Genomic DNA, 27,011 nt, shown 5'->3' on the forward strand with positions numbered 1-27,011 from the left:
GCATTGCTCGTGGCGGCCGAGCCATGTTGGCCAAGTCCCCGGGTTCGCCAAGTCATATGGGGCTGGTAGTTGCGTGTTGATGGCGACCATCAACACGCAACTTGCGGCTGTGGCGGCTCTTTCAGACACTCATCAGCCTCAATGGACATTATGGTGTAGTCGAGTTTGGGGGGGGGGGAGGGGGGCGGAGCTTGGAGCTGGTGGCATTACTCGTTCACTTCTGACACAATTTAGCGTTAGTTGTGTCACGGAAGTATGGGCGGGCAAAGACGGACATGCCGTACATAGAGACACTTCTCTGTTTCAAAAAAGACAATGACACCTTTTACTGGGAATGAACACAAATCACACGTAGGGCCATATACTGTTGGCAGTCAAACATATAATTTACACTGTGGCGACCTTCTGCTACTGGTGGCTGAGCAAAGGGGCATAGCTTCCCCAGTCAACACTTCCCAATTTAACATGGTCACAGTTGCCTGCTGTGGCTGACTCTGCATATTAGTGGCCTGGAGGCAATACCAGCAGGCAGATTTTCACAAACTTTTTAAATTAAAATGTGCCAAATTTTGTTGCTGTAAACATGGCTATAACATCGTCTGGTCCTCTGTTGATGCATGCAGTGGTGTACTCGAACTCTGGCCTCGTAAACATGACGCCACGACAGGAGAGCGGGCCGACTGATGATGCATCCTTATATCCTTTTTTTGGTTTGTCGACAGATTTCGTCCCTACAAGTCCCACAAGCAGGAACTACAGCAGCTAATAGCAGATTTCAAGACCCACAACCAATACGAGAAGGTGTTCTCCAAGTTAACAGACTTTGTCCCGGCCTCGTTTCTCACCAAGGCCCGGCAGGGTCCGTTCAAGGAGCATGTGAGTATCTCCTCCTCTGCTTGTGCTGCGTATGTCTGTACGAAGCCATACGCCTTCATTGGTGAAGCCTACTAGGCAGGCTTGCCAGTTGCAGTTTTAAAGGGTTCCTGTAATGCTTTGCCAAGTAATCGTCAAATTATCCTTAAATTGGAGTTGATATTGCCAGATGAATTGATCGCCGCGTAATTTTTTTAATCTGTCAAGTTCAAGCTTAGTTGCAGGGATTCGCCGCTCACCTTAAGTGCATTTCCTTTTCTGTCATCGCACTGAGCACACTGAAAGCTACACAGGTGAGCATGACAAAGAATCTAGAAGCTAGGTCAGTGGACATCACGTTCATGAGCACTTTCTCTTTTTACACTGGCGTGGGTTTCAGTTTGCCACAAGCATGCCAGTGCTGCTAATGTGGGCATGTAGTGGTCATGGTAACCAGGCGCCTCAAGAGTGCTCAAATCAGCCAGGTGCCGTGTCCTCTCTCCACTGACATAGTCTGTTCAAAGAGAAAAAAAACTGACATCAGGTTCTCCTTGAAATGTAACCCCCTCACACGTTCGCCGATTTGATATTTGGCTCTAGACTTATAGGAGTCTCAGCTACCGGCGTTTTCTAACCGTGTTCAAAAGATGTTGCAGGGCTGCTTTATATATTGTAGCATTAAAACACTGGGAAACCAGCTGGATTATTCCTCCTGTGTATTTTGCCTGAAACATAATGCCTCATCTTGTGATATGCTGTTGATTTAAAAACCTCACCAACAGACTTTGTCTTTTTCATTGCAGATCTTTCGTTACCTTCGCATGTTTGACAAGGAAGCAGGGTTCGAGGTTATGCGATGCGACCGTTACTCGATGGAAGGCAATGTGGGTGCCAAGATATGTGCAACCAAAAAATGGTGAGCCTTTTTCTGTGTCCAGGGGTCACACATGCTTGTTACCGTGCATCTCGAATAATCCAGCCGCTTCAGTTATAGCATTCACAGTGTTCAGTGTAACATACATTTGAGAAATTTCACATGTTCATCCTTCTCATGTTTGCCATGTTGCTTAGCAAGATCGACATTTGGCCTGTTTGTTCCCATTTGACATTTGTTTATGCTTAATTTCAACAATGAGCAAAAAGAGAAAGGGGATCACTGCATTGTCCTCTATTTTACTGTCTATAAAGCTACTTTTGCTGCAAATGTAATAGAAATATACGGCGATGTTTCAAAATGTGTCCAAAGGTACTGAAAAATGAGAGACATGATGCCTGCAGCGAAAGGCATTTTAAGATGACTGCTCGCCAATTGCAGCAGTAATTGCAAAGATTAAGCTAATTACCATAGACTTTCATATAATACAGTAGCTTCAGTTATATAATTCACAGTGTATAGTGTTGCATAGATTTGAAAATTTTCACATTTTCATCCTTCTTACGTTTGTCATGCTGCTTGGCAAGATCGACTTTTTAACTTTTTAATTTGAGAAGGTGATGCTGACTGTGTCTTGTGTGCCTAGGATAGCTTTCATAATTTAAACCTTGATTATTGAAACCTCTAGTCTAAGTACGTCACAGAAAAAAAATTTCTAGTGTATCAGTGATGTTACAGTGCACCTGTAAAGTGCATATTTGCCGTATTTATCTTAACCTGAGCTGATTTCTGAAATTCAGGAGATGCAGAAATAAAAAAGTGTCCTAGTATATTAGCGGAATAAAAAATTGCATTCAGCTGTCAGAAGTACTGGCAGGAGTTTTGAGACGTGCTTTCAAAATGCTTAACATTAGCGACCATGGGCTCGGTGGACTATCATATTAATTAAAGTAGGTGTGCAGAAGGAAACGCTAATCTATTATCTAAACAAGTTTCAAGTAACGCTTCGAATGTATGCAACCTCGTTTACTTGTGTGTATATCATCTTCGTGGACATTCCCGCTTATCTTTGCATTCTGATAAGGTGATCTTCTTTTTTGTTTCACCTATTCTCATTGACGGCTCGGCAAGACAAAAAGAGACTCGCACATTTGTTTTGGGCATTGAGGCCCGTGTCATTAAGGTTTGGTGCATCTCTGGTTGCAGGTACAAGAACGAGAAGATCCCACACTTGGTCGGCTGCATTGCGGAGCTAACGGAGGAAGAAGAGTGCCAGCTGCTATGCCCCGGCAAGAACGACTTCAGCGTCATGTACTCCTGTCGAAAGAACTGTGCACAGCTGTGGCTTGGTCCGGCTGCTTTCATCAACCATGACTGTCGGCCCAACTGCAAGGTGAGCCCGTGCTGGCTGTCTTTTTTTTAAGCCTGTGTGAATGTTCGAATGCTTCGAATATTCGAGCGAGTATTAGAGCATTCGAATTCACTTTGACTCGAATTTAAAATATTCAGATTTTCGAATCGAAATGAACAAATGCATGTATATAAATCTGCATGTAATCTTTGGTAACGGTGGTTTCACTGCAGTGTAGGAGTGCTATGCCATGAAAGCATTTAGTCAAGGAAAGTCTTTGTTGCGGTGAAGCCCCACTTACAGGCTAAATGAACATAATGTTCTCCCTTCGATTCAGCATTCTTTAAGTTTAAAAGCTTGCTATATGGGCTTATATACTCCATGTATACTATACTTAATCTTAAAACGTAACACATTTTACAGGGGATCACTTGCAATCTACCTGAAGTCAAATCCTGCTACTATTTAAAATGGTGTTCACTTCTTTTAAACTACAAAATGGCATTTGCACAGGCCTTGTTTCAACTTTTGAAATATATGATGCAAGTCAAGACGAATACGCCCATTTTTCTTTATATTATGTGATATATAATATACCTGAATTCGCTTCGAACCTGAAATTCACTATTCGCCCAAGTCTACTTTTTTTACCCATCGGCTTTAAGAACTGAAAAACACATGCATGAGCAGTACCATTGCGCAAAGCGTTCTCTTTTTGTTTGTGTACTCTCGCAATAGGCCTCACGAAAGAAGATGAGGCGTCCAGTCGTTTGCAGAAGAGTCGAGAAGCAGATAAGACAAATTCTCGCCCACTTTAATATCAACTTTATGTTCTTCCAAGCAGCCTAATTTGGTGCATGCTATATTGACTTGTGTGAATATAGCTACTTTAAGGTGACAGCTTTACACTCCTGGCACAGGCCCTGAAAGTGGTTGGATGTGTGGCATTCAAGCTCAGCCAAGGTCAATTTCTTCGTCTTCCTCCTCGCACACGTGTCGTCATAGCAAAAGATATGCTTAGTTTAGGCTTGTTCTCTTCTGTATACTCCTGTTCATCAGTCGGTGAGAGCTGGCGGGCACTCACACCTAGAAACCTCAGTTCTTCTAAGAGGTTTCTAGGTGTAGTTTTACTCTTGCGACGGCATACAAAAAGAAATGTGGGCTGCTTGCTGTGTGGGACACCCCAGTGGCATGCTTTCCATAGCGGTTGCTGCTTCTGCTTTACAAGTTGGTTCAAGCTTATTCAATCATGACAATTTCATTTCAAAGTAAGGTTGAAGGGAACTTTATTTGTATAAAATAATTCTGAAACGAATTTGAAAAGCAGTAGGGTGAAAGCTATAGGGGGTAAAGTGCATTTCATCTTAATATTTGACCTACTGAGCTTGTGTGCGCCTGTGTAACTCGATATGTTGTGCATTTAAACTTTAAAAAAGGATTAATTGAATCGCAGTTAATACGCGCTTTTGACCGTGAAGTGAGCTCCATGGCAGTGCTGATTTCTTTTGTATAGGCGTCTTCATAGCACAGCAAGGTCGTCTTGCAGTGAAACCATCTTTTCAGGCAGCTATTTTTTTTTAAATGCTTCGAAATGTTTGGAAACTTCAAGTTCGTATTGAAGTGAATTCAAATGCTGTAGCATTTGTTAGAATATAGAAAGTAGACAAAATAGAACTAGAACTAGAAAGTATACAAAATAAAGCATTAAGATTTATATATTCGAAGTACTCAAGACACCAAAGCGTAATAAATCGGGCAGCATTGCCTACCCTTGCGTGTCGGCGAGTTGTGGCCGCAATGAAGTTTCTTTTTATGCTTTATTACGACCACATAAACATAAACAACCAAGACTACGTGCAGACACCGCACCGTCACTCCATTAGAACCTGTCACAACAAACACATCAAGCCTTATCAGGCCAAATGCGACAGGTTTAAATATTCTTTTTTTTCATTGGCTTTTGAAACTTGGAATGCTTTACCAAGTGAAATTGTTGAATGCAGATCTGTGGATGAATTTTTGCAAAACTGGAATTCTTTCTTGATTGTACATAGGCATGTACTTTATGAGGTAATTGTTTGCAGAAGCTTGTTCAAATGTTTGGTGCTTCTTGATGTGTGATCCCATTTGTGCCTTTTTTTGGGATGTTGGTGATCTATTACTGAACCATTATTTACTGTGGTATTCTGTTTTCTGTTATTGTTTTCGTTTTGCTATGCCCATACTCATGTATACTTTTTCTAACCACTTCCTGTATGGGCCTGTACAAAGGCCTACAGTATTATTAAATAAATAAATAAATAAATAAATAAATAAATAAATAAATATTCGCAGTTCTCTAATACTCTCACAGGTCTTGTGCGGTGAGGTCTTGTGACGGGCACTTGTGAGGGCTGTTAAAGGGGCTATGTCGGCCAATTTTCTATCATAATATGTGTTGTGAGGGTTATTACTTGTGTGTTGACTAGCTAGCTGTTGAAATTTTCGTGCATTTGGTTGAGTACTGAATTTATTATTGAATTTTTTTAAAAGATGCAAGTGGTCTGAGAGTCTGGCACCACTGGCACACTCGCGAGCTGTGACATAAAAAGCAGCTTGCTACGTGAGTGTCTGCATTCTGGCAAGCGATATTGTTCCCTGGTGAAATCTAGATATTTTAGCTTTCTTTAGCTTGGGACTGAAATTGAACGATCTGTAGCAGCTGAAACTTTGGTAGATGACGATGGCTTCGCTCGGTGCATTACATGATGTCACAGACTCGTGTCAAAATGCCCTTGCTGGAAGCAGGTGGTGTTTATAGCCGGCAACGTCTCTGGCTTGTTTTGTCCTGAAATATACTTGTCTACTTTTCATATACAGTTGAACCTGGATGTAACGAACCTGAATGTAATGAATTCCTGGATTTAACGAATTTTTTTCAATCCCTGGCACCATCCCCGTAGAAGCCCATGTATTTGTGACTTCCATGTAACGAAGGTGTTGTGGTGATTGACATAAATGTAACAAAGTTTCGGCACTGATCATTTCTTATTTTGAGTCTTGACGGTGCTAAAATCTTGTATGTACAATGCGTAAGGTCTATAATATGAAAATTAATAATACAAGGGGGCAGCCACGGGTAGAACGCATGCCATTGCAGCAGGCAAGTGTGTGCCGCGATGATGATACAAGCATAGCTAGAATAGCTTGCGCCGCATAGCAGCGAACGCAGTTTTCTTATTGCAAAGTTTCGAGATGGTAATGCGGTGTGCCGTCTCGAAGGCCACGCTATGCAGCTTTTGCTTGTGAGCTGCGTCGTCTGATGGCGCTACTGCGCCAAACGGGTGAACGAAGCGGTAAGGTGGGTCAGGGGGGAGCCGCGAGGCGAGCGTCAGGCATTTCAGGCATTTCCTAGTCTCTTGTTAGGCCTCTCAGCTGTCCTCGTTGTGAAAATGAGCTCTGTGCCGAGAAAGTGCAAGGTTTTGTCTTTTGAAGAAAAGCTTGCTATTGTAAATGCGGTTTCCGCGGGTGAGAAGAAGAAAGACGTCGGTGCACGATTTAATATCCCAGCCAGCTCCCTGTCAACGATATTGAGTGCTAAGGACAGCATCCGCGAGGCAGCGGAGTCGAGCACGGGTGCAAAGAAGGAAAGACTGAAGAAGTCAACATACGCCGATGTGGACAAGGCTGTCTTCACCTGGTTCCTGAACATAAGTGGCACAATTCTTCAGCAAAAAAGCGAAGTATTTTGCGTGTATTCTTGGCCATGACGATTTAAAGGGGAGTAACGGCTGGCTGCAGGGGTTCAAGAGCCGGCACAGTGCCGTCGGTAGAGTGATTAGCGGTGAGTCCGCATCTGCCGACAGCGATGCTTCTGCCTCGTGGGTGGCTGAGAAGTTGCCTGGCATCTTGGACCGCTATGAGGCGGCGGACTTGTACAACGCCGATGAAACAGCGTTGTTCGATCATATGTTGCCAAATCGCACGCTCGAGCGCAAAAGGCACGATTGTCGAGGAGGCAAGCAGAGCAAACTACGCGTCACTGCCTTGCTTTGTGCAAACAGTGACAGCAGCGACAAAAGGATACCATTAGTTATAGGAAGAAATGCCCGGCCAAAATGTTTTAAAGGCACGAAGCGGATGCCTGTTAGGTACATGGCCAATTCGAAGGCCTGGATGAGCCGTGAAATCTTCACTGAAAGGCTGAAGGCATTCAACAAAGATGTCAAGCGTCAGGGTCGCCAAATATGTCTATTGCTTTACGATTGCTCCGCACACCACATCGAAGGCCTTCAGTTGTCGGACATCGAGCTGCGGTACTTCCCTTCCAACTGCACGTCCCTAATACAACCGCTAGATAAAGGGATTATCAACAGCTTCAAGTGTTGCTATCGTCGTCGCGTCATTTGGAAGGTCCTCTTGGATATACGCTTTGAACAGCTAACAAAAGTAGACATTTATCAAGCCATTGAAATGCTTGCTGCTTCCTGGCAGGAAATGAAAGCCGATACAGTCGTGAATTGCTTCGTGAAAGCACGGGTGTTAGTGGTCACTGAGTCCGGAGTCGACGAAGAGGAGCTCCAGGAACCTTCGATTACATCCGACGTCAGTGAAGCGTGGGATACACTTTGCACGTATGGTGGCGTGCCTGATGATGTTGTACTTGATGACTTTTTGTACGCCGACAGTGATGCAGTGTCTACCGAAGCAATGTCGGATGTGACACTTCTTGAAACTGCCCAAGATCGCGGTGATGGTGAAGGTTCTTCAGAGGCAGGTCCGTCGCCATTGCCTACCGTGAAGGAGATCTTGGATACGCTGGACGTTCTGTGCCGTCACGTTGGTTCACAGGATGATGAGGCAGCAGTGGACGACTTGGTTTCTCTGAACCGTTACGTAACGTCATCTTTGACGTGGAAGACGCAAGCCAAAATAATGCAGTTTTTTGTGCTAAATAAATGCTTTTTGAGGTGAGTAGCATTGTATTGGCATCTGCCGCGTCTTCGTTTGGTTTTCGCGGTAGTTTCTCTAGTTTTATGTGAGATATTCTCAATCCTTGTACTGTTCCTATCTTTCTGCATTAATGTAAATAAACCTTCGCTTTTCCTCTTACGAACGCGTCTCCTCACTGGCGAAGATCGGCTATGCGGACGACGGCGGGGAGCCAGCTACTCTAAAGAGAAGCTACCTAAAAACTGCATGTAACAAAAACGTTAATGTAATAAAAAAGCGCGAACTTTTTCGAATTTCGTTACATCCAGGTTTAACTGTAGTATGTATAGGCACAATAGACCCTTTTTTACTTCTATTTTTCTCTAAAGACCACAAATCGCTGGGTGACCGTGTCATGGTCCTTGGGTATGCTTCTCATTTGGGCACATCATTATGGTCTCACCCTTTCTTCATTGGTATCACTCCATGTGGTCTGTTATTATTGTAATGGTACAACCTGTACAGTGGACAGAATGGGCAACCATTATGGGGTGCAAATTCCCACTTTGTAGATCGTTTTGGTAGGCAGTTCAACGCTTCATCAGTGGGTGAAAGAAGCAGGGACATGTGACCTCTAATATTCTAGTTCGTTGCATACATATCTTTTTTTTCTGTATTTTGCATTTCCTATGCTGAATAACCTCAGACTTCGGGCTCCTGTCGGTGACATTATTGCTGTGTTTATCTGTCCCACATCATTCTATGCTTTATACTGTTAAAAAAATTATGTTTGAAAGGTGTTATAGAGCCTCTTTAACCTGATTTTTTGCAAAGCATTACAGGCAAGCACTGTGAAACGTCCCAAGACATCATGCAAGGTTTAGTCAGGCCACCTATGTTTGTCTACTTCATAAAAACTGCTTCTCCATGACAAGCTTGGCAAACTAGATGTGCATGTAGACCGCTCGGTGACTGTGTTACATAGAAAATAATGACGATATATGCAGTGGTTAGTTGAGAATTGTGAGTCGTCCATAATGCCACCGCGTCGCCTGTCTTACTTTCTAAGGATTCCTTAATAGGCATGACCATCAATAGTTATCGCACATTCATGGGAGTAAGCCGTAGTTCTTTTCTGCACTTTTGAGCTTCGTCTCGGCTCTTCTGGCTAGAAGGCGTGCTATTCTGCTCTCTTCTATGGCTACAGCGCTTCAGTGTGTTTACTAGTGAAATGCAGGACTATTCGAAAACTTGTGTGGTTATTTTTATTGTTCAATTACAGAAACCTTGATTTCACAATTTCTGTATTTTTGCTCCAAGTACGACTCTCACATTCCTGTTCGACTGCATTAGTTTGACCTTCTGCACTAATTATCTTTTCTGGCTAAAAGGAATGCCACATTTCATTGAGCACCCACATATCTCTGCTAACGTGCTCACTGCCATTGAAGAAGCATAGGTCTGTCAAACAAAGCATAAAGTCTGTGGCTTGCACTGGCATTGTATTCCTACATCTGTGCTGTACTTTTACGCAAATGCAGTTTGTGTCGACGGGCCGAGACAGCGCTTGTGTAAAGGTATTACGGGACATCGAAGAAGGCGAGGAGATCACCTGCTTCTATGGCGAGGACTTTTTTGGTGACGGCAACAGTTACTGCGAATGTGAAACGTGCGAAAGGTAAGTGAATGTGACCGGTGAGTAAGTGTACACCTTGTTACTAGGGGTGGCGTCATTGTGCGTTTGGCAGCTCAACAAACACTGCCATTGTATAATGAGGGAGTTTTGGAACGGGTAAAACTGGAGGTCTCCGATACTATTAAGAACCTCTGTACCAAATGATTAATCTTAAGGGTACCTTGCAGAGAAATATGACACATGACACTCTGATTACGTTTCAGGACATCGTGGATTACACTTTCACATGGCTAAAAATTAAAATGAACAATTTACCTTAATGATTACAGTAATTTGGGGCTGGTTTTATTTTGCCATGCGACAACCGTCTTAAAAAGGTCATTGATAGTAGTGAAAGAAAAAGAACAAAAGTTTTAGAAAAGCAAGCTGACAGGCATGTCAGCCTCTTTATGAGCATTGCAAATGACATAGTCATTTGGTATAGTCCCTAACCATCTAAGCAAAGCATATTATTTCTCCCACCAGTTTTAACATGGAAGTCCCGGAGAGAACGCGCATCTCTGGAAATGTGATGCTCTGCAAGGTGAACACTATAGCATGAGGGGGGGGGGGGGGTAGTGAGAATGGAGGGCAAGTGTATTCAACTAGAGTGGCTTATCGTAATTGTTGGGTGGGTGTCACTTGGCAACAGGATTCTGAAGGAGGCCGTACAATGCTTTCTTCAGCTTGTTGGTAGTCGTGGCTCCTGAGAACACGTGGGCCAAGTATATGGCAGGACGCTGCTCAGAACTTGCGAGGAATTCTCAAAGTCAGCTAGAAATAGTTCCCTCTTGACAAATGATACCAGTAACCCACATGACCTCACCATAAGCCCGAAGTCCACGATCCTTGTGGCTGATTTGAGGATTCGGAGCTGCATATTTACCGCAGCCACCGCGGGATGCTATGATGTGCCGGCACATCCCCCACTCACACTGTCACTCCCACTGACACTTCACACATTCGGGGGGAAAAAAAAAGTGCTCAAGGTCATGACATTCTTTGAAGAACAGACATAGCTTCTTGTCCCCCTGTCACCTCCCCACCCTTGCGCATAGCTTTCAGCATGCATAGTGGTATGAAAGGAGATAGAAAGTGCCTAAATGTGTGACAGATTTTGTAACTCTGCTTGCAATTCATAGATTCTAAAGAATTCTTCCAGCTATTGATTCGTGAAACAGCAAACTCTTTTAATAAAGCTATTCGATGATTACCTGGAAAATCATTGCAGAGGAACTTGCAGGATAACTTCAAAGTTTGCTTTTAACGAGAGGATATCAGTGCTATGAGTGTGGACTGTTTCAGACGGAGTTGCACAACAATATTTCAGTTGTGGAAGTTGACACTATCGATGCCTTCGTGAAATGTGGGTGCATCCCCTGCGCAGGCGAGGCACTGGGGCGTTCACCACCAAGAAGGGCCGTCAGCCGAGCTTGATGGAAACTAGGCTGGCGTACAGTTTTCGAGAGACGGACAACCGCCTCAACCGCTGGAAGCAGCAGGTCAAGTCGCCCCAGCACAAGCCGCAGCTGCAGCCACAGCAGGCACATCACCAGCCAGGTAGTTCTTAGTTCACAGTGTGATGAGTACGGGATTACTCAGTGGACCCTGGTGATTGGATGCATTAAAGATTGCCTGAAAAATATGCAGAGGTTTATATTAGACAAGGACATACCTGCTGAGTCTTCTGGCTTTTGCGGGTGACTCTCTGACTTCGACCAGTTTTTACGTTTGTGGGCGTCAGGAAAATCTCCCGGAAATAGAAACTGCTGCGCGTGATCTAGCCGCATTGCCAAAACTGCACCGCAGTCTGATCAAGGGTTTCAGCGAACCCATCGCATTTTATTGTAAATGAATTTAGGGGGCGTTCATCTAAATGTACAACCTAATGATGCGAAACCAGCGGATACAAGTTCGTGAAATTCCCCATCCAAATTTCAGTATATGTTCATTGGGTCAAAATTTGGACATTCCGAACACTTTCCGTCATTGCGGTGGGTCGTATGAACTTTAGTACCGAAACCGTCAAACGAAGGCGAGAGCAGTGTGCTTGGCACGGCCAGCACACGCACTGCCAGAAGTGTGGTTATCGTTTACCACAACCGCTGTGGACAAAACAGCGGTTGCTCTTGACACGATCATGTATGGCGACAACGTAACTGACAGAACTCTTGTGGAAGTGCACGCGCATTCCACGCTCGACCAGTCAAAGCGATGTTGCTTTTCACAAATGCTGCGGACAAAACTGTTGCAGATGCAATGATAGATCGCAAAAAAAAAAGATTTGGTTTTGAAAGGACATGCACAGCCCACGCAGACAAATTCAAAACGCAACTGCCATTTTCAGCAACCGCCGTGCGATAAACCGCGGTTGTGGTGATGCGATTACTAGCCGAGGTCACACGACTAACGCAGCGGTAGGTTAAAAGGGCAGACTGGTCTTAGGGACCAAAAAGTGACAAAAAAATTCATTTTTTAAAATTGACATATATTTGGTTTCTGCAAGTATTTTTCTATCTCCGCACCAGGAAGTGGTAATTTTCTCGCAATATCATTCTAACTGTTCAGATTCTTCATGCTGTTAACATGCAAAACCTGCAAAGAAAAGGGGGAACAAACTTCAAGGCTTCTTTATAATTTGTCGGTACCTGTGTTAGTAGCTCTGCAATCAATTTATGAGCACCTTTATGAGGATTGCAAAACATGCGCACCATGATTGTTGCTTTTTGAAGAAGCTGTGTGTTCTTAGTTTTTTCCATTTTTCTCAAAAAAGTAAATTTACGACTGTTCAACTTTGAGGCCTCTATATGTCTGCAGCTAGGGCAGGTACAACAATAATTCTTGTTTCAATGGAAACCTGTATGTGTGTAGAATGCAAGTATGGGAGCAGAATTTAGAGCACAAGCCTTTTTAATTAATTGCTCATCAAAACTGTAACTTAATTCCAACTGCTTTTCAAAATGGATAGTTCATTTTGCTGTAAAATAAACAAGAATGGCCACAAAACAAAAAAAACTATTACATACTTTCATTCTGTAGTCATTTGTCTATGTTGGCATATCTTAAATATCATTTTTAATTGAGCACTTTTTTTCCTGTGGTGGCCTTAAACAATAGGGGTGAACTTAAGTTATCTCAGGAACAAGATGAGTGCCAGGAAAACGAATTAAATTTTGAAATCAGCAGAAAAAACTGCATAATCATGTGCAGTTTGATCTAGATCGCCGAAGATATAAACAAAAATTGTCTAAGACCAGTCTGCCTCCTTAAAGACAATAAAGGCGTAAAAAAGACTAGAAACTTTCTGGCATTCCTCTTCAAAGAATCTATGTTCCCGTTGTCCTGCATACTTTGGCTGTACTTTGGCATTCAGTTATCAGTTGTCCTCTAGCGAAGCTTTGACCCGCTCTTTCCCAACAGCCGGCTGCGTCGTCCCGTCCGTTCACGTGTGTCTCAGAAAGACATACACGAGTTCTTTTGGCAGAAATATATTTTTTCTAGTTCTTTTAATGAAACGAAATTTCGGGAGAGACGAGTATTTTCGCCCATCCTTTGGTGCTCTCACCTTCTACTGTAGTTGTGAAACCCTATTCTCGCGGGTGTTTGGCCACTCGAAACCAAGTTCGGCCACTCAAGACCTCAACACCGATGTTTACGGACCCCCCCCCCCCCCCCTCACTCCCCACTTCTTTTTGCTTTTTTTTATGTGCAAAAAAGGGGTCAAGTAAATTGACTCAACAGTCCAGCACGAGCTGCCACACAGGCGTTTTCGAAGGCCATGGGGCCAACGGAGCATGCTTCAACTCCATGAAACCTTGACGGCCATGGAGCGACGGAAGCTGAAATGACACGAACGTGACCTCTTGTTCACAGTGTACTTGGTGTACCCGTACACACAATTAGAAACAGGATTAGAAAAAAAAAATGTAGAAATCTAACCAGCATGTTTTAAAAGCAGTGTATGTGAGGGTTGTGAATTATTTAATAGAGTATTCATGCAATTTAAACGTGTGAACTGCACATACTCTCGACAGCAGCTACGTGCTCGTCTTCGATGTATATAGGTAGCCACCATTATACGTCACCACAGTTTCACCACAGTTTTGGTGCTCAATAACTTAAAGCCGAATATGCATTGGTAACTTAAAATCAACAGTTTATTAAAATATTCAGAATCAACGACAGACATTGTGAGTTTCTAAGTGAACTTGAGGTAACATGACTACGAAAATAAGGATTTGCAGCGCTTACAGTTTTTGCGATAAACGCCTGAACCACTCAACTGCCGTTTAAAACTGCTGTGTAGCAGCACGACAACTCAATATAGTTTATACGAATAGAGTTGTAGCGTTTCGATGGCCATCGACTGGATGGCCTTTCAAAAGGGCCTGTGTGACACAGGTATGACTAAATGTAGAATTAGCATGAGAGAGCGAACTGTAAAAACTTGACAGCGTAAAAAGCCTGGTTTCATATAGTGTAGATACAAAAGGACCTGCAATGGGGCAACATTTTACCCATGGAATACGAGTGGAGGCATTGTGTCAAAATGGAGAAAGGAAAGAATGCTGCCTTTACCACTTGCGTGGTGTGGCACCTCACAAGGGCTTGACCTAGAGTGTGTGGCTTTTTGGCATGAAAAGGGGACGAATATAAGAAGTGACACGGACAAACGCCTTATTTGCTTTGGCCTCACTCATAGAGAGAGAACATTTATTAAAAAGAAAAAAATGGTTCATCGTGGGTGGGGCTCCACTGGCTATAGCGGCTCGGTGGGCCTGACCGAGGGTTGACAGTGTGCTTCTCAGGGTCTGTGGGGTAGGGTCTGACGTCTGTATAATAAACGTCAGGGCGGTTCTTCAGTCGCTGCAGCCTCTCTACTCGAGCTTTTCGGCGTCATGTATGGTGATACGAATGCAAATTGCCAGGGATGGGCTGCGTCATGATGCGCTGTCTGAGATTTTGTGAGATTAGGTTAGAGGCGGCCACCATCTGCATCATGCGTTATCCTGTTCAATTGCTGTTTGAAGGTTGCTGACAAGAAAACTGCATCATTACCAGACCTGTAGCCTTGCCAAGGTCACTGCTGTGCAGGGGTGGTCCGACTGTGCCATTTGCACTATTTTGCTACATTTCGACCTCTGTGCACCTTACTGTGCTCATTCAAGTGCATCCTGTGCAACTGAACTGTGGAGTGCTTTTGGCTCAGATTATTCTTGGTTTGGCACCAAATGCATGTACCTTTTTGATGTTGCTGTGAAACCCACTGCCCTCTTTCTATCAATGCACTTTTCCTTGCTATTGTCAGCCTAACCAGAGTACATGTGTGTGAATTACTTTATAGACTTTTCGATGTGGTGTCCGGTCTCGAAGCTCATTGCTCTTGATGAAGAACTGGCAATAATGTGTAGATCAGTGATTTTTGGTGAAGGAACTGTATGTCTGTCATATTATAACACACGCTTGTCGTGCAGCTACCATTTGAGGCACTGTGCACTGTAAATAGTGCCTGCATGAATAATCATAATAACAAAAACAACAACAGTAAAAAGAATGTCACAGCAAGAACCTGCGAGGTTTTATGAGCCAAGAGCACATGGCATCGTCACGCGAATGAAGATTTTGATGGGTATTAGTTTTATTGATGGGTATTAGTCGCAAATTAAGTGTTTTATGCAGGCTTGTGTTAATAGTAGATTTTAGGTTCAAAACATACTAAAAGCAAATCGTGGTTTGGTTCAAACAATTTCGAATGAAATTCGAATACATTTAAACCTGCTTATAACAAACCTTCATATAATTAATTCCTCAATACAACAAAGTTTTTCTATTCCCCGTCATTGCTCCATAAAAGCACATGTATTTGCGACCTCTATGTAAAAGAAAGTAACAGCGGGAGACAACCTTGATATAAGGAATTTTCTCCACGGACAATCTAGAAATGTTGCTCTGCATTTTGGTATTTTGGTACGAGCATGCATCTTCCGCGGCTGCCCCACCGCCGACGAAGTGTGAAGCGGCGACGTCGTGCACGGCACCTGGCGAGAGAGCGAGCGCTTGTTATTGTGCGGGGGCGAGCGCGAGGCGGGCAGGCGGGCGTGCACCTCATGAGCCAACATTGCAGCTGTTCTCGCCGCTGAGGGCGTCGAGAACACAAAGGTGCCCCCCCCCCTCCTAATTCAAACCAAAATAAAAAGCTACTTTTGGGCGTTGGCAGTGCCACGCTTTTAATTACCGTCACATATGTGGGGCTGTGCTGCATATGGAGAGCACTTTACCGAATAGTTTTCCGCAGTATCCGTGTCTGTGTCCGTGTCGTTCGCTCTTGGTTTTCAGGGTCGTGCCCACATGCATAGTTTCACTGTGCGCGCATGGTGTGGCCGCTAACGATGGTCAGCTTTTTTTTTTATTGCGATAGAAATTATATGGGCAATCTCTGCTTTTTTCTTTTTTGCTGTCGCCACCATCATTCACCGTGTTTGTTTAAGTATCTATATATATGAGAACTCAAGAAAAAAAAGCCACCCACGCTCAGTGCCCAGCTAGTCACGATGCGCCGCCGACGCGCGCTTATCTCCCACGTGTACTTTGCCCCGCGAATGGGGGTAAGAGAGTTAGATGCTCGTGCGCGCGCTTATCCTTCGGTGGGGAAAATCGCGCGCTTTCGACTTTGCACTTAGTTGCCGGGCGCACAAAGATCACTTCGCTCGCTGGACAGGCACTGTTTGTGAAAAGTGCGCTTTTCAAACACAGTGAAGTAACAACTAAGGCACTTGTTAGTTAGCACTCATATCTGTGCCTGCGATTACGTTTCGTGCCTCGTTTTTTTTTTAACAGCGCGTTAAATGTCGAGCGGTAAATGTTGTTACTTGGCTCTCGTCCTGTGTATGTTGTTTTTGTGCGTCATTTGTGCATGAGCAGCGGGCTGCACGTTTCAATCAGCTTGCCGTTCTCAGCATTACAATCCAAGTTGTTATCGCATTCATTGCTTCGCCCTTGCGGGGAAACTGTGACATTTCTTAGTTTCGGACAACCGTGTCGTCACCACCGAGGGGATGTCATATTAGGCGCAGATGGAAACTTTCCGAGATCATGGTGACAACGGATCTACGGAGGTCGACTCGTCACACGCTTCCGTCTTGTGCTGCGCCGCGAGTTCGCGCAGTCTGGTAGCCTTCGCGATTAGCCAATTAGTTCTGCCAACACGATGACACGTTGAATGCAATGCAATGAACGAGGTAGCGAAAACTTGTAATGTTATAAGAAGTAAGAAGTGCTCTTTTCATGCAGTCCCTTTGTGTTGAAAACGAACTGATACTCGCCAAGGTAGCAAGTGCACCAGCGATCTCTACCGCCCTTAAAATCCAAGTTCATTATTGCTGCTCCAAGTTCATTATGCTTGTTCAAGATGGGTGGTTTACTTTCTGCTTGAGGATTCGAGAACAGTTCTAACACGCGGGTGATGTTATCTTATGTACTTTCCAGGCGATAGGGATGGGCCGACCCATTTGATCTCTGCTTTAGCAAAGCTTGCGCGCTTTTACCCACTCGTGAAAGTTGTGATGCGCGGGCGCATGTTATCAATTTGGACTTGTTACGGAACATGGCGGCAACGGCAAAAATCCGCTGAGAGGGTCCGTATGATTGCTATTGCAATAATGCAGTTTTTTACTGTAAAATAAGTGTTTTGGGTTAGCTTTGCCTTCAGTCCCCTTTTTGTTTAATTTGCACAAATATTTTCTGAATTTCGTACCAGACCTGCATATAATGAAATCCTCTGTATAATGAATTCTCCTGGGAATTTATCTGTTTTGTTATATCCAGGTTTAACTGTAGTACATCCTACACATTTTAAAACATAATTGAGCATATTTGTCGTTACCCTACTAACCTACACAGTCTTTTCGATTCAAAGGAAGTGGACGCATTTTTGAACAATTGACTGACGTTTGGTAAAATGCAAGTAATAACCTGCAAAACATCTTACATTTTCGAATTTACTTCACTTGGAGCACATGAGCCAGCATGACAAGCTGTTAAACTTGAAAAGGGAAGAATTGACGCGAGAGTAACATGTTCGTTTAACCTTGTTGGGGGGCTTCGTGGCAGTGCATATTTGCTTTGAAAAGGTGTATTCTTGGTATAGTACCTCTTCGCTGCAGTAAAACCACATTTACAGGGGAGAGGGTTACATGTGGACAAATCTATTCGTTAATTTCAAATCCTTTAAAATTTCAATAATTTAAATTTGAATGATATGAGTATGATAATGATTGGGTATGATAATATGCGTTCAAATATTTGGTATGCCTTACTACCATATAAACCGGACTATAGGTCGAGTGGGAATATAGGTCGACACCCCCCCAAGTTCAGGTTACCGAAAAAGAAGAAAAAAAAAAAACAACCCAAAATTGCCGAACGACATTTATTTGCAAATTGGGCGCACCGCACCCCGATCGTCAGAGCTCCCCTCAACCACCATCGCAACTGTCCTATTCGTCAGACGAAGCACTACTGTCTTCTGAAGACGAGAGTTTGTCGCTGGCCACCTCCCACAGTGCGTTGTCTTCCGTGCCATACAGCGAGTTGCTGATGGAACATTTCTTAAAAGCATTTTCCACCATGGAATCTGGCAAGGAACGCCAGGCGGAAAGCACCCAGCCACAAACAGTCGCAAGCGGAGGACTCTGTAGGTGGCCCGTCGGAGTCTTTGGGTTGTCGCCAGACATCCACTTTTGGTACTATAGTCGCACTCGGTCCTTGAACGGCTTGTTTAGCACAATGTCGATCGGTTGGAGGGTGGACGTCATACCACCTGGTATCACGGCGAGCTCCGTTTTTCCATCGCCCAGTGCGCGCTTCACAGCATCGGTTAAGTGACCACAAAACGCATCTAACACCAGCATGCTGCAAAGACGCAGCAGTGCACCTGGCTGACGGTTCCAGACTACTCGTATTCATTCGAGCATCATGGCCTCGTACATGTATCCCTTTTTATTGACGCGAACGACAACACCGGGCGGGAACACTTTCTTCGGCATTGTCTTACATTTGAAAATGATGAAGGGCGGAAGCTTTCTACCATCTGCCATGCATGCCAGCATGAGGGTGAAGCGCGAGTGCTCGTTGCCAGTGAACAACAGCTTCATATCCTTGGCATCACGCTGCATGATTATGGTCGATGAAGGCATGTCAAACCACACGGAGGTCTCATCGGCATTGTCAATCTGCCCCATCATGTAGTTGTTCTGCTCCCGAAGCCGGTTCACGAAGCCCTGAAATTTTATAAACTTGTTCTTGAACTCGTCTGGAAACTTCTGACAGATGGATGTGCGCCACCGGAAAGAAAATCCTTTGCATCTCATGAATCGATGCACCCAAGAGTTTGGCGCACGAAACTCTTCTCTCGTGAGCCCAGCTTCTCGAGCGAGTTTCACAGCTTTCTTGCAAATGGTATCCACGGTCACTGGCAGCGATCACCCATGAACTTCCCACACAAAGTTCCCTAGCATATTCTTCAGCTGTGGATGAACCGCATTTCGCCCACGAAATAACATTTTCCGAGGATTGCACATCTGCAGCTTCCCTTTCTGCACCCTCCAATAGCGCACACTTTTTTTTTTTTATACATCAAAGCGGCGCTGAGCAGCCATATTCCCATTCGCTTCTACGAACTCGGCAACCTCTAGTTTAAATGCAGCTGAGTACTGCCTTCTCGTACCGCTACTCATATTCAGTGAACAAAAAAAGACCACTAAAAATGAAACACAATGTCAAGCGGAGCCAGAACTTGGAACAGATAGGAAGCAAATCACGAACACAAAAAAACAGACAAGAGAGAGAAAAAAACAACAACCTGCTATTGGATTTGAATGCGGATATGGCTGTGTCCAGCTTCTCATGCCAATACAAGCCACATGTTGCCAGACAGCGGTGCACGGTCGGCTAGACACCGCTATATAAGACGAGGGGTGACTTTAGTTCGTTGTTTTATTGAAAATATCTCGACTTATATTCTGGTTTATGCGGTATTCTACAATCCTAGTTTTATGTCGGTAGCACTGCTTAAGGGATTGCAGCATTCTGATTGTAACTCAAGTGCGCGAGCAGGTGTCTTGCACGAAGTAGTGCTGCTGCAACTCGCACGCATCATAGCAGTTGTTGCACGTCTTCATTTCAAAACCAACATAATGGGGTGTCAAGCCAGCATGCAAGAAAATTTAGTCGTGTGGAGACCCAATCACCGTGAGCGACAATGCGTTAGTGCGTTCACATATTTGCTTAAAACACCATTTGAGTAGCCAGTATTGTCATCAATTGCCAAAAAAGGCCTGACGAATCGTTCTCGCCATCTAGAACTTCCGAACTGATTCCCAGCACTTCATTCGCGAGAAACTACGCTTGTGAGTGTTTTCAGCCCAGCCATCATGTGTCCACTTATTGCACAATGGAGAGCCTGCCCTGCTGCTACTGCGAGAGTTTCTCGCTGCTCAAAGACTATGAGTCCAGGCGCGGCTTGCAGGGGTTTCAATAAATTGACAGTGCAGTGCAATGCTATTTTTGTAAGTTTATAAACTGTGTTAATTAATGAGGAAGCACCCTTTCCTCACTCTGCTTGGGCCTGTATATAAGGTCTGCAACGTTGCATAAAGAAAAGGTAGCCAGTATTTAGTCAAATTAGTAGGCTTGTGGATGAAGTGAATTTTAGATTTGAAGCAAACATGAAGAGAATGATTTTGTTCGAATAATTTAGAATTCAATTTGATTAGTATATGGATCTCATAGAGAAAACCCTGCACAATATTTTTCTTTAATTGAAGCATACCCTGTGCAAATGCCAATTATTTATTCCAAGGGAAGTGGAAGCAACCTGGAATAGTACCAGGATTTGACTTTCTGTAGAACGTAGCTGATAACCTGTAAAATATGTTACGTTTTAAAATTTGCTATAGTTGGAGCATATCAGTCACTATCACAACCTTTTAAACTTACGAAATGAATCGTTGTGAGGGTAATATCTTCATTTAACTTTGATGTGGGGTTTCACAGCAGTGCGAATTGCTGCTGTCTGACTGTGATCCTGTCTTGTTTGCATTAGAGGAGCACTTCCTGGTGGCACATAAATTAGACTATGAACAAAGAAGTTACAGAATTAGCGTTTTGTTGGTACTTCATGTGATTCCAAACTCGTTTATGTCTTCTCCAAACCTTCTCTAAAACACATTTTCCTCTGCTCAATATCTTTGTCAAAACAACTTTTTTGCTGCTTCAGATATTTCTCCGTACTCCATCTAACTGGACCACAACTGGCAGTAATATATTCTGTGAATTCATAATGAATTTAGACAAAGTAAATATTGCTGCAATTGACTTTTAACTGTAAGAATGTTGCTCATGGCAATGTCTCATTCTGCATCCCTACAGTTAGCGCATCTTCTGCACTTTCTAATTGTCGTGTGCATTAGTTGGTCACTATGGATACTGTGCCACTGAATAACTGCTACACACTAGAGCTGAGCACGGGCCAAATTTTTGAGCCCAAGCTCGATGCTAGAGGGCTGCGAGCCCGTTTAGCCCAGCTCGACACACCAAAATAAAAGCCCGGACCCAGCTTGGGCTAATGGCCACGGCAGGACATTATGAAGGTTTGCTGCGGAGACAAGATGTTTTCCGATAGTGTGGCGTTTTATTCTGCAAGTTGAAGTGAAGCATGAGCGAACGACACATGTAAATCACTACATGCAACGATTGGAAGTGTTCATGTAAAATTAAGCTGCCAAATAATTCGGACTTCAGTGAAGTGCGGCGCTCTTACATCACACATCCTGCCTAACTGAAAAGTATGTTCGCTGTTCTCACTGGTAGCCGGAATTGCAAATATATTTTTTAGAAGCATAGCAAGCTTTGAATATTTAGACTGTGTGGCCTTCCAGAAGTTTAGTACACGGAATGTAGGAGAGGGGATTATTCAGACTATAGATAATCACAAAGCTCATCTTGTGTGAATTCACCCTTTCCTCTTGTGTTCAGTGTGGTTAAAGGAAAGGATAATCAAGAAAGGGGGTGGGTTGCAGTCACGAAAAAGGCACTACGGGGTAGAAAACAGTTCAGTCACACCATCTATATTTTGGTCTTGATTTGGGCTTTGCATCTGGCACGGCCCACCTGACAAAAAACAATGGAGCTCGAGCTTGGCTTGGGCCCGAGATGAAAAGACGTCAGCTCGCCCAAGCCCGGCCCACGAGCCAGGCCGGGCTCTGGCTTTCCGGCTACACTAAGCCCATGCACACATCTACCACACACCTTATTACATCTTGGACTACCATTGAAGGTCGTCGCTCTGTAATGCTACTCATTCTGTGGCAGCTATTATGCTTAATTTGCATATTGAATGGTGCCAGAATCGTAGTGACCATGATCGCATTTTCCTGTTTCTTTGCAGGTGGCAAGACTGTTCGGAAAGCCTTATCTCGGCACTGCAACAACCAGAGCAACCGTCTTACTACTCGGGCAAGTGCAGGTCAGTGACTCTGTTGCAATTGCTTCTGCCAGAGTCCACTTGTTCAAGTCAAATTCTCAATTTTCGGACGCTGCTTCTCTGTTACACAATTATAGCCTGTGCCCTTTCTAACAAGGTTTGTTCTAGTAGGAATTTACTGTGTGCACATTAGCTAGATAAGTCCATGTGTAAGACAAGATATGAGGGTACCGCAAAAGATGTGTATAGCTCAAATCCGCATATAGTCCAAGGTGTATTTAGGAGATAGCAAGCGTGAGAAGGAAAGTTTTCATACAAATATAGTCGTATGGAAACAATAACCGGATAGATTTATTCACACACTTATTCGTTGTTGTCTGATGCACCCTCTTCCTAAGCTCTTTTATTAAATATGTCCTCCCATAGCACTTCTTGAGTACCATCAAGCACGTTTGATACTGAGTACTTCAAAACATGGCGAACGAGAGACTCAAGAACGAAGGCCTTCATTCTTGCAGGTCTCTGAACTTCATCGACTCCATATAGAGGTGCTTGATGTAGTCCTTAAATAATTTATTGAAGCACACAACAAAGGGCTGTATCTGAAATCTCATCCCTCCCGATATGATGACGACCTTAGTGTGGGAGCGATGCAGCAGTCGATTTACAGAGTCTGCCAAATGGCACTGAAATGTGCCGAGCACAGGTATTGATAGGAGCCCTTGGAGTGCTCTGGGTCGCCGACACCAACAGACTTGATCCAGTCTAGCATAAGTCGTTCGTCATCCTGGCAGCGGAGAACATTTTAACACAAAAGTGTTTTATACTGAGGTCCACCATGACTTCAGTGATGTATTTCCATCACGGATGTTAATGCTACCAAATGAGAAAGAAAACATTTAAAAAGAAAGCCCCCTGGTGGGCGTAGAATCTATGACTTTTAGGGATGTGACGAAAAGCACCCGGTGCTCTATTGACAGCTATTGAGGCAACGCGCCTTATATCTTTCACACAATGTTTTTTGCTTCGTGCTCTTTGTTGGCGAAGCGGGGCTGTGCTGCCGTCTGTGAGTGCTCGAGAGAAGTAATGCGGCATGACGCAGTTAAAGCATGGCATCCGAGCTCGTTGTTGAAGTCGTGCAGCTTCCACATGCACCAACGATGTTTCACCGTTGACTACTTTCAGTGTGATAGCACCGGCTTATATAATAAAATGGCTGCAGTTCTAGTAAGGCAACGATGTCGATGGGTGAATGTCATGCCTTGGTGCAGCGTAACTGAGGCCAGCAGGACGGGGAACACCGGCGCACGTTTGTGGCTCAAGCTACAAACCTTAGCATCCTCGCGTTGCTGAAGTGCATAATGCGTGAGCGTTGGCGTTGTTTTTAGAAGCGCACACTGTGCTGTTTCTCTCTATAAATGATGTCCCTTGAGGACACGCATATGGAGTAGCAGTGTTGAGTGTGTGTTTGTTCATGCCATCTTTTTGTACGATTAACGATTGGCTGTGTTCAGGTATATGTTAAAAACCTCAGATACCACAACGGTTAAATCATGATCATGGATGGTAGTCGTTGCAATTGAGACATGCCACTTGGCGTCAACGTGGCTGTGTCCACGTCAAACGGCGCTATAGCTGCAAAACGCCACTCGAAATTGTACAAGCACTCGTATATCAGTACACAATAAGCACTACATCTCTGGAGACACGCTTCACTTTCGTGTTATACCGATTTCTACAACGGAGGGATGAGCCATGTTTTTTTGGGCAGCATCTCCCTGGGCAGCATCTCCCTTTGGCAGCATCTTTCGTTTAAACACCACAAAAAGTGACATCCTGTGGCCGTGTGCCATTCAGGACTACACCATAGTTACCTGCGTTTTTTCTTTTCCTGATCTCCCAATAATTTGCCTGAAGCCTTTTTGATACACTGTAAGAACTAAGGGCATATCAAGATATACTGGCGTCTGATCCGCATTGCCAATCTTGCTTCGTCGAAAAAGAACTATCTGCCTTTCGCAGTGGGAGCATTAAGTTAAGGAGCTGGTTAAGTTAATGAGATGGCGGAGTGTGTTCTTGTTAACCTAAGGGGGGGCCACGGGTCTTTCAATGCAAAAAATCGTCAAAAAATCGGTTTTTGAAATGTGGCATTTCTGAAATCTACAACTATTATTCTCCTTATTTGCCAAGTTTTGTATCTTGAAAGACCATATTCCAGCCGTAATGTCAATTTAAAACATGCCCGGCGGCCGTTTTTTCATTTGTGCCGACGCAAAAATCATGCATGTTCAACGGCGCCACACTCGCCTTCAACTGCCTCGAGGGCAGTCATTTTGGTTGTGTTGGAAAGAGCAAGTTTTTGGCTTCAAATATTGTGAACTTTCCACTCAATTAGGCCTGTTGGTTGAATACAAAAAGAGCGCCAAAAATGCGAGAAGCATGCGATCTCATTCACTGTAGCAGGCACGTGACAAAATAGTGCCATGTAATTGGCTGTTCTCATCCTCAGCTCTCTGCTAGACGCTCTAGAGGCCCACCGAGAGGCGTCATTTTGGATACGGTTCTTCAGTGGCAGCGCGCGACCGTGGCCCCTCCACTCCAAAGGTTTGCGTCCAAGGACACGTATGAAAAGAAGAGGAAGAAGTCCATGCTCACTAACCTCCACAAACGCCCCACCGCTTCTCAAGTCATGGAAGATGACTCGCCGATGGCGCCAAGCGATGACACCGATGCAGCGGACGACGACGAGCGAGGGTTAGGCCTAGACGGAGAGCCGACGAGTGAGTGCGACCAAACTGCCAGCCACATCTGTCAGGAAACAGTTATGCGGACGCCTTCAGATCTGTAGCTGATAAATACGAGGGCTGACGGGCAACTGCAAGATCTCTCGTCAACCGCGGCAGTGACCTGTAAGTCGAACATTCTGTCCACTAGCGATGTCGTGACCAACTCGGTCGACGATACAGTTTTCACTGTGTTGTGCCTGGATTCGGTGAACGCGCTTCTTCTGGAGCACATGAAGTGCAAGACTTGCGGTGGCAGCGCGAAAATAAGCCAAAAGAAGCGAGAGTACGGCCTTGCAGTCAGTCTGGTGCTCACATGCTTGAATAGCGGCAACAAAAGGTCTGCATGGAGCTCGCCGCGAGTGTACGGGACTCCGAAGCTAAATTCGTTTGCTCTAAACATCCTGGCTTCACAAGCGGTGCAGAGCACTGGTAATCTGCGTTCAATGATATTTTTGCAGCCATAAATATCTCGCAGCGTGGGCTGCATACAAAAACGTGGCCGATGTACCTATAAACGAAGTTGATGCCTGCCATAACTCGGGCAGCCGATATGCTCGCTACTGAGTGCGCCAATTTGGTCCGGCAGCTGTACAGCACATTGAGTTTCAACTACCCGGGAAACATTGCCGTTTTCTATGACGGGTCTTGTATGACTCACGGGCACAGTTCCCACATCGGTGTCGGCACCGTAATTGAACTTTTCACCAGACTTGTGCTAGATTACGTCGTGCTTTGCAACTATTGTGCTGGATCCAAGCGCGGACCTAAGTGGGTGATGCATCATATGAGGAGTGGAAGGTCAACCACGTGTGTCAAAAAAAATATAAGAAGGCAGGTGAAATGGAGGTGGAGGAAGGCCTCATTTTATTCAAGAGGTCTCTTGAAGGGCACAACTTTAGGTACACCACGGTACTGTCAGACGACGATAGCCGTACATTCCTGGCCCAGAAAGAGGCTAAAGTGTATGGGTTTATTGAGGTTTAGAAAGAGGATTGCGTAAGCCATGTGCACAAAAGAATGGGAACAGCACTTCGTAATTTGCTGTCAAAGCACAAAGGGCCTGGTTTGGAGCTTCTTGGTGGACGAGGGAGGTGAGAGGAGACTTGGTCACAAAACTCAGCTCTTACTATAGCTGGGCTTTGAAGTCACACACTGGTGACATAGACACGATGCAGTAGGCTGTGATGGCAAGTTACTTATATAGTAACATCAAGTGATGAAGAGAGTAACCACAGTCTATGTCTATACCCAGAAGGTCCAGATTCTTGGTGCTGGCAAAATGCCACAAAGGCCAAGGACCAGCCCTTCCCAAAACACCACTATGATTTGCCTCCTTATGTGAGCAAGGCATTGCTGCCAATTTACAAACGGCTCTTTGACAGGCAGCTGCTTGAAAGGTGCCAGGGAGGCAAAACCCAAAACAACAACGAGAGCGTGCACTCACTGATATGGGCTCTCGCGCCAAAGGAGCGACACTCATCACTTTTTAGTGTTGAGTCAGCTGTTGGACAAGCGGTGATGAAGTTCCATGTTGGCTGCAAGTAGACTTCGGCAAGCATCTTGCAGGAGCTCTGCATGAATCCTTGCCAAAAGTGCATGCAGCACATGAAGGAGAAAAAGTCGCCGATGTTCAGCTGCATCTGAACGCAAATGTGCATCAGCAGAAAATGTGCAGTGCGTGCTCAAAAAGCGCCACAAAGGTGCCAGTTCCCAAGCTATGTCCCAGGGGCCTAATAATGTTTTATAACTGTCTCTGCGCAATATTTGTGATTCTGTGCAATCAAATGTGACAAAATTTTTTCTTGATTTTCTCGAAATGGCAATTTTGTATACCTTGCATGACTATTCCTGCAATATACCGAAAACTATTTCAGATAACTGAATAGTTTTTTCTTGCAGCATGAAGCTATATGCTTGATGCACACATCATAAGAAGGAGATCTTACTTTTTTCTTAATTAAGCTTTTTTAAAAATTAATCTTTTGTGTGACCACTCCTTGGCCACATTCAGAGCTATGAAGTTTAGTGTACTGTAATGTAAGAAGTAATGATTCAATCAAAAAAGTGCTTCCTAGGTTGTA

The 27,011-nt window shown here is 44.3% G+C and overlaps 1 protein-coding gene across 4 annotated transcripts in view; it reads left to right on the plus strand.

Annotated features, from left to right (window-relative positions):
• The window catches only part of Hmt4-20 (Histone methyltransferase 4-20), a 45,113-nt gene that overhangs the window by 5,416 nt on the left and 12,686 nt on the right, over positions 1-27,011 (plus strand). For all 4 annotated transcript variants that reach the window (XM_075887025.1, XM_037421832.2, XM_075887027.1 and 1 more), the window contains exons 3-8: positions 723-876; positions 1,656-1,768; positions 2,933-3,119; positions 9,530-9,666; positions 11,051-11,223; positions 22,109-22,186. In XM_075887025.1, coding sequence (XP_075743140.1) covers positions 723-876; positions 1,656-1,768; positions 2,933-3,119; positions 9,530-9,666; positions 11,051-11,223; positions 22,109-22,186 — 842 coding nt within the window. The remainder of the gene's footprint in view (positions 1-722; positions 877-1,655; positions 1,769-2,932; positions 3,120-9,529; positions 9,667-11,050; positions 11,224-22,108; positions 22,187-27,011) is intronic.

This window comes from Rhipicephalus microplus, chromosome 2 (genome assembly GCF_043290135.1).
Source record: "Rhipicephalus microplus isolate Deutch F79 chromosome 2, USDA_Rmic, whole genome shotgun sequence".
Lineage (NCBI taxonomy): Eukaryota > Metazoa > Arthropoda > Arachnida > Ixodida > Ixodidae > Rhipicephalus > Rhipicephalus microplus.